At 36.3% G+C, this 12,008-nt stretch overlaps 2 protein-coding genes across 2 annotated transcripts; one reads left to right on the top strand and one right to left on the bottom strand.

Moving 5' to 3' along the window:
* Positions 1–311: 311 nt before the first annotated feature.
* Positions 312–6,411, bottom strand: LOC127957716 (MOB kinase activator 1B-like). Its single transcript, XM_052556361.1, has 6 exons — positions 6,197–6,411; positions 3,869–4,035; positions 1,971–2,064; positions 1,476–1,609; positions 1,122–1,285; positions 312–1,008 (listed from the first exon to the last, which is right to left on the bottom strand). Exons 1-6 carry the CDS (start codon positions 6,358–6,360, stop codon positions 931–933), a joined length of 801 nt encoding a protein of 266 aa, XP_052412321.1. The 5' UTR covers positions 6,361–6,411; the 3' UTR covers positions 312–930.
* A 392-nt stretch (positions 6,412–6,803) lies between these two features.
* grsf1 (G-rich RNA sequence binding factor 1) lies at positions 6,804–11,975 on the top strand. The gene is made up of 9 exons (XM_052556360.1): positions 6,804–7,174; positions 7,291–7,432; positions 9,008–9,163; positions 9,247–9,381; positions 9,471–9,609; positions 10,076–10,194; positions 11,313–11,398; positions 11,564–11,699; positions 11,803–11,975. The coding sequence occupies exons 1-9, from the start codon at positions 6,959–6,961 to the stop codon at positions 11,886–11,888; spliced, it is 1,215 nt and encodes a 404-aa protein (XP_052412320.1). The 5' UTR covers positions 6,804–6,958; the 3' UTR covers positions 11,889–11,975.
* Positions 11,976–12,008: the final 33 nt, after the last annotated feature.

Genomic DNA, 12,008 nt, shown 5'->3' on the forward strand with positions numbered 1-12,008 from the left:
CTAGATCTTTGAAAAGAGTAAAGTGTATCTTTCCCATTGGGTTTGTTGTAGTTATATGCTTGAAAGGTACCCAGGATTTCCAAATCCATGAATAAAAGAATGTAAAAGCCTTATGTTTTATAGTGTATGAAAAGAATGAGATCAAACATGACATATCGATCTTGCATAGTCAGCTCATTTCATCCCAGCTTCTGACAGACAAACAGGTGATGTCTGGGAGAGAATCTGGCTCATCAACAGTACTGTAGTGGTTTAAAAGCAATAGAAGGCAAACAGTGGGCCCAATGTTCTTCAGTAAAGACTGAAATGTGTTACAATAAGGAGACATTTATTTAGGGCCGGATAAAATCTGAAGTGAACAAAGCAGTTCTACTCTTGTAATGGATAACGGAAATCCCAAACATGACATGAGATACAGGGAGCAGTTAAAATGAGTACTTAAGAGAAGCCAAGACATCTTCATCTCTTAGGAAAAAAAATAAAAATATATCAATGAATGCCTCATTCAGTGTTTTTAAATCTATGCACTTCTAAATACATCCATCACGAGGAAAAAAAAGCTAACATACCACTAATTATCATCAATATACTCCCAAAAAAAAAAAAAAAAAAAAGTGTAATCATGAAGAGGTTTTATCAGTGGTAGCGCTTTTTTTTTTTTTTTTACAAATGAGCAATTTTGAAAATGGACATATCAGGCACTTAGATCGTGTTTGAGAGTGAGATGATGTCAAAAGGAGTACAATTCCACTATGACTTTGACCTATGGTTGAGTTGTGGCTTATGAAGGGCTTTTTATTCTTATTTTTTTGGAATCAGCCTTTTCCCAACTCTTGAAGGAAACCTTCCCACACACCTGTCAATCACAGAGAACAAAGCCAGGCTGCCTGTACAGAGAAATCGGAGAAGATGTTGATGGGAAGAGCAGATTTATCTGTCCTTGGATGTGAGCTTCTCAATCAGCTCCTGAAGGGGTGCGAGTTCCTTCCGATCAATCAAATTAAACTCCTGAAGAGACATTAAAAAATGTTTATATTGGAAGGTAGCCAAACATTCATCTACTTGTGATCTACTTGTGCAAAAACAGCAATCTAACACCGCTCAAGGCCACAAGTACACACCTGAACGAAGAAGATAAAGTGCTTGAAGGAGGTGTTGAGGTGCGCCTCCTCCTGCAGCTGGATGACCGAGTCAAAGTGCTGATGGTAGATGTGAGCATAAACACGGAAGAGTCTCTTCAAAATGGTCTTGGCCACAGACATAAAATTCTTTGGGAAAGGGACCCCTAAAAATGTCACAGAAAAGCAACTTAAAAATCAGTTTAAGAATCCAAGCAATGGGGAATGGTAACTAGTATCGCCTTAATAAAGCTTTACTAATGCTTTACTAATGCCTCCATGATCATAATAAGCTATATAAAGAAAAAGCATGCCACATTTCTAGAGCATGCACCAGAAATTAAAGGAGAAGCACACCTATTTTTGAAGGGAAAAGTGTCTCATCATCAAGCTGATCTTGGACCCAAGTCATCAGGTAATCAATGTACTTCGGAGCTGAACATTTAATTGGCTTTTTTATGTTGGTTCCATCGGCCCAGTGATATTCATACCTGAAGACAACATCGAAGAAACAAGTGGAAAGAAATACATTCTTTACATTTCCATTAAAATGCAAGCACATTACCAGTCAGTAAGATTTGTTTTGTAAATACAAGTAGACATTCAATTTATCAAGTGACAGATTTTTCCATTTAAATTTTTTTTTTTATAAAAAAAAACTATCACTGTTTCCATAAACATTAAGCAACACACCTGTTTTCAACATTGATAACAATAAGAAATTAGAATTGTTAGTTTAAATTGTAATGGTATTTCACAATACTACATTTACTGTACTGTATTTAAAAAAAAAAATCAAGTTGTAGTATGCTAAAAATGATTTTCACATGATAAATCCCTGTTAATACATACTTGGGTCCAGCAGACATTAGTGGGCAGCTTTCCTCAGTGCAGAAGTCTGTGATGGTCCCATACAGCATGTTGATCTGATTAAAGAAGTCCACAGCTGCAAGCACATCAAACAGCATTATAATACAAACCTATTCCAGCATCTATAGCCATTATAAAACCTATGGTCTGAAGTGATCATATTTGTCAAGATCAAACAATAACAACATAAATATCTTCCCCTGCAGTTCCAAAAGAAACCTAAAGGGGTTTGTGAATCCCTTCTCTAATTAAATAGCAGGAGTTGGGTACACCCAATATTTCATGAGCTGCAGCAATTAGATGAAACCCTAAACCCTGTCAACTTCAGTGCTGCCAGAGTCTTTATTCAGCCCTCTGTCCCGGAGGCTAATAATCTAAGAAAGCTCAACTGTCTCTATTGTTAAAAATAGAGAAGAAGGCCAGAGGCTATGAATGAATCCAAGCGAACGTTGCAAAACTGACCTACAAACAGGCCTTATAAAATGGATGTTTAGAGGGAGGACCCCTTAAAACATGTTTGTCCTGACATGCTATTTTACAGGGTTGAGATTTTAGCATTTGTAGACATATAATATTTGTGAAAACATTGATATTATACAAAACTTTTAATATTTAGAGGAAAAAGATTACAGTATTTTCCGGACTATAACGCCATCTTCAGACTGGCAGTTGAAATTCGCTCCGTAATACACAATACTCCCCCAGTGGACGTCGATCTACACCGCTGAAAAGCTTCGGAAGCGAGTAGTACAAAAATGGCGGAGAGATTAGAACGATTGATATTGTCTGTATCTGAATGTGCATGTCAGGTCAGCTAAATGTGATATAGTGGTATATAGGGCTGCACTCGAGCGAGAGAGACCGAGTGTGTCCGAGTACGGGGGCCACAATATTTAATTATTCATTTTAATTGTATTAACTGCCCTTATAATGTTAGAAAATCATGGAGAAAAAAAATGACATGGCAACTTATCATTATAAAATCATTATTTATTTTATTAAAAGTTATGAATTCAGGTTTGTTTATCAGTACCATAGCAATGCCAACTTTTGCTGGAATTGTCGGATAGGAACCGTCCGTAGGCTTTCGCAAGAGTTACATTTTTTTAATGCATTCGGATGACCAACGGACATTATTTTTTTCGCATCGCACTCATTCGGACCCGGTTCGTGGCCATTCGAATGCGGTCTGTGAATCTCCATACTAGCTGTATCGGACCTGAATTCAACTGCCAGTGTGAAGGTGGCGTAAGTTGCACTTTTTTCATAGTTTGGCTGGTCCTGCAAATAATAGTAAGGTGCGACTTATCAAAATTAATTTGACATGAACCAGGAGAAAACATTACCATTTACAGCCCCCTCGCGGCTGTAGACGGTAATGTTTTCTACTGGTTCTTGGTTCTAAATAAATGAGACTTAACAGTCCAGTGCGACTTATATATGTTTTTTTTCCTCGTCATGACGTATTTTTGGACTGATGCAACTCATACTTAGTTGGCACTTATAGTCCGAAAAATACGGTATATGTTTTAACTCTGGGAGATATTTCTTTGAAGCCATGCAACTGAACGTGAAGGATGAGTTTAGGCTGAGATGTGCTTGGCGGGAAGGAGGCGTGAGGTTTTATCCATATTTATTAAAGATTAATAAAGACAAATATAGTTGTATAAATATAACTGCTCTGTCATGTCATATGATTTAATTTTACACCTTTTTGAAATGTTGATGTGATATTTAATTCTGCAGCAGTAGACCTATATTCAGTTGGGAACAAAACATGTATAACCTTTATAACCACAGCAAATTTCCAGGCTTTAAGCAGCACAAGCTGAGGATGCAAACACAGGTTATTTTTTCCTGAATTAAAGTCACACGCTTACTGTTGACTGCCACCCATTCATTGAGGTCCTCTCCATCGGGCAGCATGACAGCCATGCGCAGGTTCCCGCTGCCCAGCGTGGCCTCTGCATGCTTCAGAAGCTCATACTGGTGTGAGCCCTCGGGAATGTTCTTCTTCGGCTTGAACGTCTTTGATGAGCGGCTTCCACTGTGTGGAAGAGTAAGAATGCTGGATGTTCAGGCTTTAATGATTACTACAAACTTACACTGACCCAAAAGATATTCAACTGAAGTCAGGCAAAATTGCAAATCACTAAACATTTACATTTAGAAAACTCACTTTACGAAAGTTAAAATATAAAAGGTGAATCTAAACCTGATACAAGTGCCTACTTTAAATTACAGAAGCTACAATTATATTATTAATGTAGAGATGAAATTTGCAATCCAGTGCATCTGATTAATTATTAAAGATATATAGCGTCACATTATCGTACAATATTAAACGTTCTTTCAACAGCTTTTAGTTTGAATTATTTGATAAAGAGCAGATACATACTACAGTTGAGTTTTGCAAAAAATAAACAAATAAAAACACCACCACAATGCACATTTATTAAGTAAAATTAAGCTCTTGAAGAAATGGAGTTACATTTGACTAGAAAATTTTATGAGGTCAGTGTCAGCAGTGTATTTACATTAAAAAAAACAAAACAAACTGGCATGCTTTTACGCCAAAATGCTTTTCTCTTTGCTTTTATTAACATATGTCATTCCAAAATGTGGTACCAAAACTACTAAAAGCTGTTTTTATTTCCTTTATAAAACTCATAGACGTTTGGATTAGCCAAAAGGACACTTCGTATACATATACAGTTAAAACCCCCAAAGATTAACACCCAAGTGGCTCCATTAAACCCATACAACTCTTCCTCGGAATTGAACCTACAAGCCTATGTGCATTTAGTGGTCTATCAACACCTCAAAGTGAGCCTGTCTTCACCAATTCAACAGCTGCTCGGTTCAGTAGGTCCACCTGCTGTTCACTGTTCAGACACAAATTTGCACAGCAAACAATGGAAGGGACACTGGAAGTGAAAAACAAATACAGGCAAACCTTCTGAATGACCAGCATGCAATCAACAATAAAGAGGATCAGAACAAACCCATTTTCAGGTTGTGATAGTCCCAAATTACACTATCTTTTACCCATACTGATATTTTCTGGAGTCAGGCGACTGCATCAGAGCATCAAGCTGAAGTCAGATGGGGAACTCCAGTCTTCACAAAGTAAAAAACATGTGCATGCACCAACTTTGAGGGCATAATAATGCTAGCAACAATAATGCTAGTGAAAAACACACTCGCACAAATTCATTTAAATTTAACTCAATTCCGTGATTCCACTTAAGAGGCTTTACTGAATTATCTTGTGAATCATGTGGCCTGATTTACAGCAGTCTACTTCCCATTTTCAATGGAAAGCAGAAGATAGAAATGAATTACATTTTGCTGACATTATTATATTTATGCTTCTAAAGACATTAGAGCAAAAGATGATACTTGTTTCTATGACTTGGTGGTCACAACTTAATTAAATCCATTGCAAGGCAGTGTCTCCCTATATAGATAGATAGATAGCTAGATAGATAGATAGATAGATAGATAGATAGATAGATAGATAGATAAGAAACTGATTTTGAAAAATACCCTTGTAGACACCAACACTTTAAAACATTTTAAAGCAAAATGTACAGTATTGTGACTTACTATACTGGGATTATAGAGGAATTATCCAGACATAATGGTCATATCTGTATTTGATGTTAGTTTGATCAAGTCAAATCATTTTGGTATGTTTTGCGAAGGCGAGAGAACTCTTAATAGGTGGCAGTCATTGGTGATAAAAGCTTTTGTAATACTAAATGACTAACAACAAACTAACAACGTCTTTGTGTTATGATGAAGGGAAATACAAGACAATCTCCCGTTTACATAAATGGTAAGGTGTTGGGAAATACAGCGGTGTTCACAGACAGATTAATGTAAAATGAATCCAAGGGCAGTCATTATGGTGAGTAACCAAACCCAAATTCTCACAGCTGCTGATGGCCTCATGTATTGGCTAAATATTCTTCATTAGCCTCCAGTTTTGTGTTATTATGGTCACGTACTAATCTGCTGCGACAGCATCAGACTGTGCTTCTATCAGCTGTTTTATTTATCATTACCATTAGCTACTAATAAATGATGGCTGTGAGTCAGGATTGGTAATGTACAGGCAGCTTCGGGACAAAAGCAGTATCTCTACGCTTGCTAACTAGCCATCATCAGTGTTCCCATTTATAGAATACACTCCTCATACTTACAATAAAAAGCTCATCTCTTCTTGAGGAAAATTCGCTGTAGATGAGAAATGGACACTAGTCCGATATCTTGACAACTGAAAGGTGAAAAGCAAAGTATATGAGCCGTAATATCCTTGACACTCCAACAACACTGATCCTTCCCGTGCAAAAGTTCTCCTTCCCATCCAAAGTCTCTCCAGAGCCACAAATCTCGCGAGATCACGACAGCTGGTGGATCCGTCTATGGATCCAATGGATAGCCTTTCTTCTCAAATAAGAGTCACGTTAGCATGAGGATAAAAGACCGTTTTAGGCAATTCAACGGATAATTATGTTAAACTCTTTATCTATCTATCTATCTATCTATATATATATATATATATATATATATATATATATATATATATATATATATATATATATATATATATATATATATATATATATATATATATATATATATATATATATATTAATTTGTAGTTGATTGTAAAAGTGGTTATATAAATATTTTCAAGAACTGATGTTGTATTTAAATACAATTTTAACGTATATATATTTAACCGCATTAAAAAGATATGTATAAACTACAACTAAAAAATAACTATTATTTTGAAAAGACTGTCAAGGCCAAGGGCGCGTGTTGTTGACGTCATGTTGTCCTCTGATGCCGCAGGTCAACGTGATTTTTGGGGCAACTCAGCCGAAACAAGAGGTGTTAAAACTGTCTGTATACTTTAGGGTTTAAGCTAAGTTTTAAGGCGAAGTTTTGTACAGTACAAGATGTCTGCATTCAGTAGGAGCACGCTCTTGTTGTCTGTTGTTCGCTGTATCAGGAGACAGCAGCAGTTCCCATGCGTGGAGACTCTGGATCATATTAAAACTGCGCAGTTTACAGTAGCACGAGGTCGAGATGTTCATTCATGGCCAGCGAGATGTTTTGCTGGTCATGAAGTCAAGCATCCATGGACATTGTATCAGCGAAGACTATTTACCGAGGTAACGTTACCGGCTGCATGTATCTATACAGAAAGTGCATTTCCAGAAGAAGAATAAAAAATCCCAGTCTAACTTTGTAATTGTTTTCTCCTGACACTATTCTTTTATTGTTCTAGGCTCCGTCTAAGGAAGATGAGTATCCACCTCTACCAGAATACACCCCTCATGAGGAGCCCCAAGCAAAGGAAGTGTTTATCATCCAGGCCAAGGGTTTTCCTTGGTCGTGTACTGCAGAGGACTTAATGAACTTCTTTTCTGGTACATATTTTGATCTTTCACAGTCTCTATGTCTTTGCAGACATGTTTCACCTACTTGATCAAGTCATGTCAGTTCAAGATATATTAAAATGTAAAACATATCAAATAATAGTCAGAAAAACTTGAAATGAACAGTTTATTGAACCTTCAGATAAAATATAAAATAATATCTTAAATTATTATTATTATTATTATTTTTGCATATATACACATGTATTTTTGTATCATATGATACACCATACTTGTATGGCCAATGATATAGGAGGATATACATCTTTCATTTTATTTAGATTTCCAAATTGAGCATAAATATGTATATAAATGATAAATTAAATGATAATTATAATGATACACTTTAGTGGATTATTAGATAAAATGCATGTAACATAAGTTGTCACTCTGTGTCACTGAATATGTCTTGGTAAAATGCATGTAAACACTTAGTTTTATGATCAGAGCGCCATACTGCTAGTAAAGGTTTGGACCACCTTTTGCATTCAGAACTGCCTTAATTCTTCGTGGCATGGATTCAACAAAGTGTTGGAAACATTCCTCAGAGAATTTGGTCCATATTAGCATGATAGCGTCACGCAGTTGCTGCAAATTTGACGGCTGCACATCCATGATGTGAATCTCCCGTTCCATCACATCCCAAAGCTGCTCTATTGGATTGAGATCTGGTGACTGTGGAGGCCATTTGAGTAAAGTGAACTCATTGTCATTGTAGCCATCAGAAGAGGATGGACATGGTCAGCAACAATACTCAAGTAGGCTGTGGTGTTCAAACAATGCTCAGGTGGTACTAAGGGGCCCAGAGTGTGCCAAGAAAATATCCCCCACACCATAACACCACCACCACCAGCCTGAACCATCGAGAAAAGGCTGGATGGATCCATGCTTTCATGTTCTTTACGCCAAATTCTGACCCTACCATCTGAATGTTGCAGCAGAAATCGAGACTCATCAGACCAGGCCACGTTTTTTCCAATCTTCTGTTGTCTAATTTTGGTGAGCCTGTGCAAATTGTAGCCTCAGTTTCTTGTTCTTAGCTGACAGGAGCGACACCTGGTGTGGTCTTCTGCTGCTGTAGCCCGTCTGCTTCAGGGTTTGAAGTGTTGTGCGTTCAGAGATGGTATTCTGCATACCTTATTTGTAACAAGTGGTTATCTGAGTTACTGTTGCCTTTCTATCATCTCTTACCAGTTTGCACATTCTCCTCTGACATCAACCAGGCATTTTCGTCAGACAACTGCTGCTCACAGGATATTCTCTTTTTTTTTTTAAACCCTAGAGAGATGGTTGTGCGTGAAAATCCCAGTACATCAGCAGTTTTTTAAATACTCAGACCAGCCCGTCTGGCACCAACAACCATTTCACATTTGAAGTCACTTAAATCCCCTTTCTTCCCCATTCTGATTCAAAGCCTTATGTTTTATACTTAATAATTACATTTTAATATGATTTTTCAAAATAATAATGTATGTACGAATAATCAAAGTTAATTAAAGATATTTAGATATGATTACTCATGATGTAAAGTGCATTTCATTTTATTTCTATATTTGATTTTTGTAGATTGTAGGATCCGAGGTGGAGTTGAGGGAATCCATATAATTCACAACAGGAACGGCAAATCGATGGGACAGGCGTTTATTGAGCTGGAGCATGAGGAGGACGTTTGCAAAGCATTGGATCTGCACAAACATTACCTTGGACAACGCTTTGTTGAAGGTAAGCAGTATTCTTTGTGTTTATCACATGCCAGATTGTTCACAGTGCTCATATTTAGTGAACACTGGCATTTTGTGTTTCAGTGTATGAGGTTACAAACAAAGATGCTGAAGCCATATTAAAGGCTACACAGCAGTGTACAGAGTCGGATGGAGCGGTGCGACTCCGAGGGCTTCCCTTCAGCTGCTCAGAGAAAGACATCATTCAGTTTTTCTCTGGTGAGATCCTTAAAGATGTGACATTTGAATGTCATTGCACTGATAAAAGCCATATGCTTCATTTGAGTGCTTTAATATTCTCGAAACAGGGTTGGAGATTGTGGAAGATGGAGTTACAATAGTCCTGGACAGAAAAGGAAGGAACTCAGGCGATGCCTTCGTGCAGTTCGCCACTAAGGAAATGGCTGAAGAGGCTTTGAAGAAAGACAGAGAAGTCATAGGAAACAGGTTGGTATTTCATCAAGTAATACTTGACACAAAATAAATGTTTTTTTTTTTTCTTTTTAGGAACAGGTTTTTTTTTTTTTTTCAGGCATTTCTTTGAGATTTTGGGTTTTCATAATGTGTGGTTTCAGACAAAACTTTGACATGCTTATTTTTATTGCAGTTCATCTATTTGGCGTAGATATATTTCAATTATGTATCTTTAAAGCTCAACTCTGGCCACTCTTATAACCATCGGTATTCTGAAGCTTTTTACAGAGGCGTTTGTTCATGTACCATTTGCCTGATTTTATACATTCAACATTGTATAAATAATTAGATAATAGATCATTGCATATTTAAACATAACATTTCAGAAACCCTGTGTTGCAATTTTTACTGCAAGTCAATCAACTAGGCAAGTATGCTAGAAAGATTTAAATCAAATATTTACTTTAACATGTCAGGGGTGTTTTGTGCTCATATGCAGGTATATTGAGATTTTCCCCAGCAGGAAAAGTGAGATCCAAGTCCAGTATGGAAGAGGGCGAATTGAGACATCATCTTTCACACCAGGAGCTGAGGACACGCCACGCACAAAGAAAGCAGGTGTTTATTACAGTGTCCCTTTACAACCAGGCTTTAACCTTTTAACTGTCACTCCCATTTTTGAACATACACGTGAAAGTACACTATTCACACTTAAATTGTTATAATTCATAAACGCTTTTGAATACAGACCAAAGGTTGGTCTCTTTTTAAAGAAGACAATCTGCAGATTATTGCAGAAGTGAAATCATTTAAAAAAATGAAAGCATAAAAATGTTATAGAAGTTTAAATTTACTGTAAATACATTTATTATTTTATTTTTATTATATTTTATATAAGATAAATATTTTATAAAATATGTTTTAATCCAAAAGTGCTATAAAATTAAAGCCATATGTCTAAATAAGTTGTGTTCCAAATTTGAAGTTGATATAAAAAAAATTTAGGTTCATATGCAATTTTGTTTAGGCGTTATACCACAAAAAGCCACCGGGGGCCATTGAAACTCCATTTAATTTTTTGGATGCATTTGTTTGTCACAAATGTATCAATTTCTCTCTCAATATTATGTCTATGACAAAATAACCACCAAATATGGAATCTTGAGACTCAGACCTTTCCAACGATATGTATTTTGTCAAGATTATGAAAAGTTTTGATTCTAAAAGACCGTAATATATTTGGAATATGACCCCTCCCACTAAGGGGGAGGACCACGCTAAAAGATTTTAAAGTAAGATTTCCATGGTAACGCAGTGTCCGATTTCAAAATGGTTTTCATAAGATGAATTTGGAGTATATAAGCTTTCAAATGATATATAATTTATGATGATTACTAAAATATGTGATAGGGAAAAAGGAAGCGGAGTAGATTTTTTGTGACAAAGGTCAGAACTCCTGTTATGATGTATATGTTTTGAGGTGCACTCTTCTTATAAATTTATCTTTTACTCTTCCTTCATAATTTTTAACAACAAAACATGGTCAAATATCTATTTAGGAGTCTTAGACCTTTCCAACGATATATAGTTTGTCATGATTAGATTAGGATATAATTGTAATATATTGAAGTAAATTTAGGCGTCCCGTATACGGGACGGTGACATTTAACAGGCTTTAAATATTAATACAGATGTTGTATACTGTGTGTGCCTAATGTGTAGTTTTTTGTTGACAGCAAACAGTAGCTCTATATCAACAACACACAACTTCATTCATATGAGAGGTCTGCCATATGATTCCACAGGAGAAGACATTGTCAAGGTCAAGTTTTATATTGAATTTATTCTATTTAAGATACAGCATTATTTTTGATTGTTTGTGTCAATGAGGTGGTCAAGAGAAGTGGAATATCTCCTTTAAGACTTCAATTGATCTTGCCCAGTGTATAATAGACACCAAATGACTGAGGTGTATTTCCTGGTCTAGTTCTTCGCACCCATCAGACTGGAGAAGGTCCTTGTAGAGTACGGCCCTGAAGGTCGACCCACCGGTGAGGCAGAAGCTTACTTCAGAACACATCAAGATGCCGTTTTAGCCATGTCCAAAGACAGAGAGTATATAAGTAAGCAATATGTATGTTCATCTGAAATAACCCAAATGTGGTCCAAAATGTTAAATACAAACATGACTATTAACCTTGCTTTGTTTTTTCCCCTGTCGTTCAGTGAAGAGATATATTGAGCTGTTCCTGAATTCCTCAGCATCAAGGGAGGAACAAAAGGATGAAAGTGAACTATTTAAACTGTCTTAATGCATTGCATCCCAGCCTATTTAATGAAAGTGATTCCATGTATATTACAAGAATACATTTAACCAACATTAAAAGAGCTTTACAATTGCCTGTTGTGTTTCTTTTTGGATATTTATTTCT

The sequence above is a fragment of the Carassius gibelio genome, chromosome B5, assembly GCF_023724105.1.
Source record: "Carassius gibelio isolate Cgi1373 ecotype wild population from Czech Republic chromosome B5, carGib1.2-hapl.c, whole genome shotgun sequence".
NCBI classification, from domain to species: Eukaryota; Metazoa; Chordata; class Actinopteri; order Cypriniformes; family Cyprinidae; genus Carassius; species Carassius gibelio.

Excerpts from the sequence above, each read along its gene's own strand:
- LOC127957716 (XM_052556361.1), bottom strand. The coding sequence starts at position 6,360 with ATGGGAAGGAGAACTTTTGCACGGGAAGGATCAGTGTTGTTGGAGTGT. Across the intron at positions 2,065-3,868 it reads TGAATGGGTGGCAGTCAACA|CTGTGGACTTCTTTAATCAG; the intron begins GTAAGCGTGTGA and ends ATGTGCTTGCAG. Across the intron at positions 1,286-1,475 it reads ACTTTTCCCTTCAAAAATAG|GGGTCCCTTTCCCAAAGAAT; the intron begins GTGTGCTTCTCC and ends TGACATTTTTAG.
- grsf1 (XM_052556360.1), top strand. The coding sequence starts at position 6,959 with ATGTCTGCATTCAGTAGGAGCACGCTCTTGTTGTCTGTTGTTCGCTGT. Across the intron at positions 9,382-9,470 it reads CATCATTCAGTTTTTCTCTG|GGTTGGAGATTGTGGAAGAT; the intron begins GTGAGATCCTTA and ends TTCTCGAAACAG. Across the intron at positions 11,399-11,563 it reads CAGGAGAAGACATTGTCAAG|TTCTTCGCACCCATCAGACT; the intron begins GTCAAGTTTTAT and ends TTCCTGGTCTAG.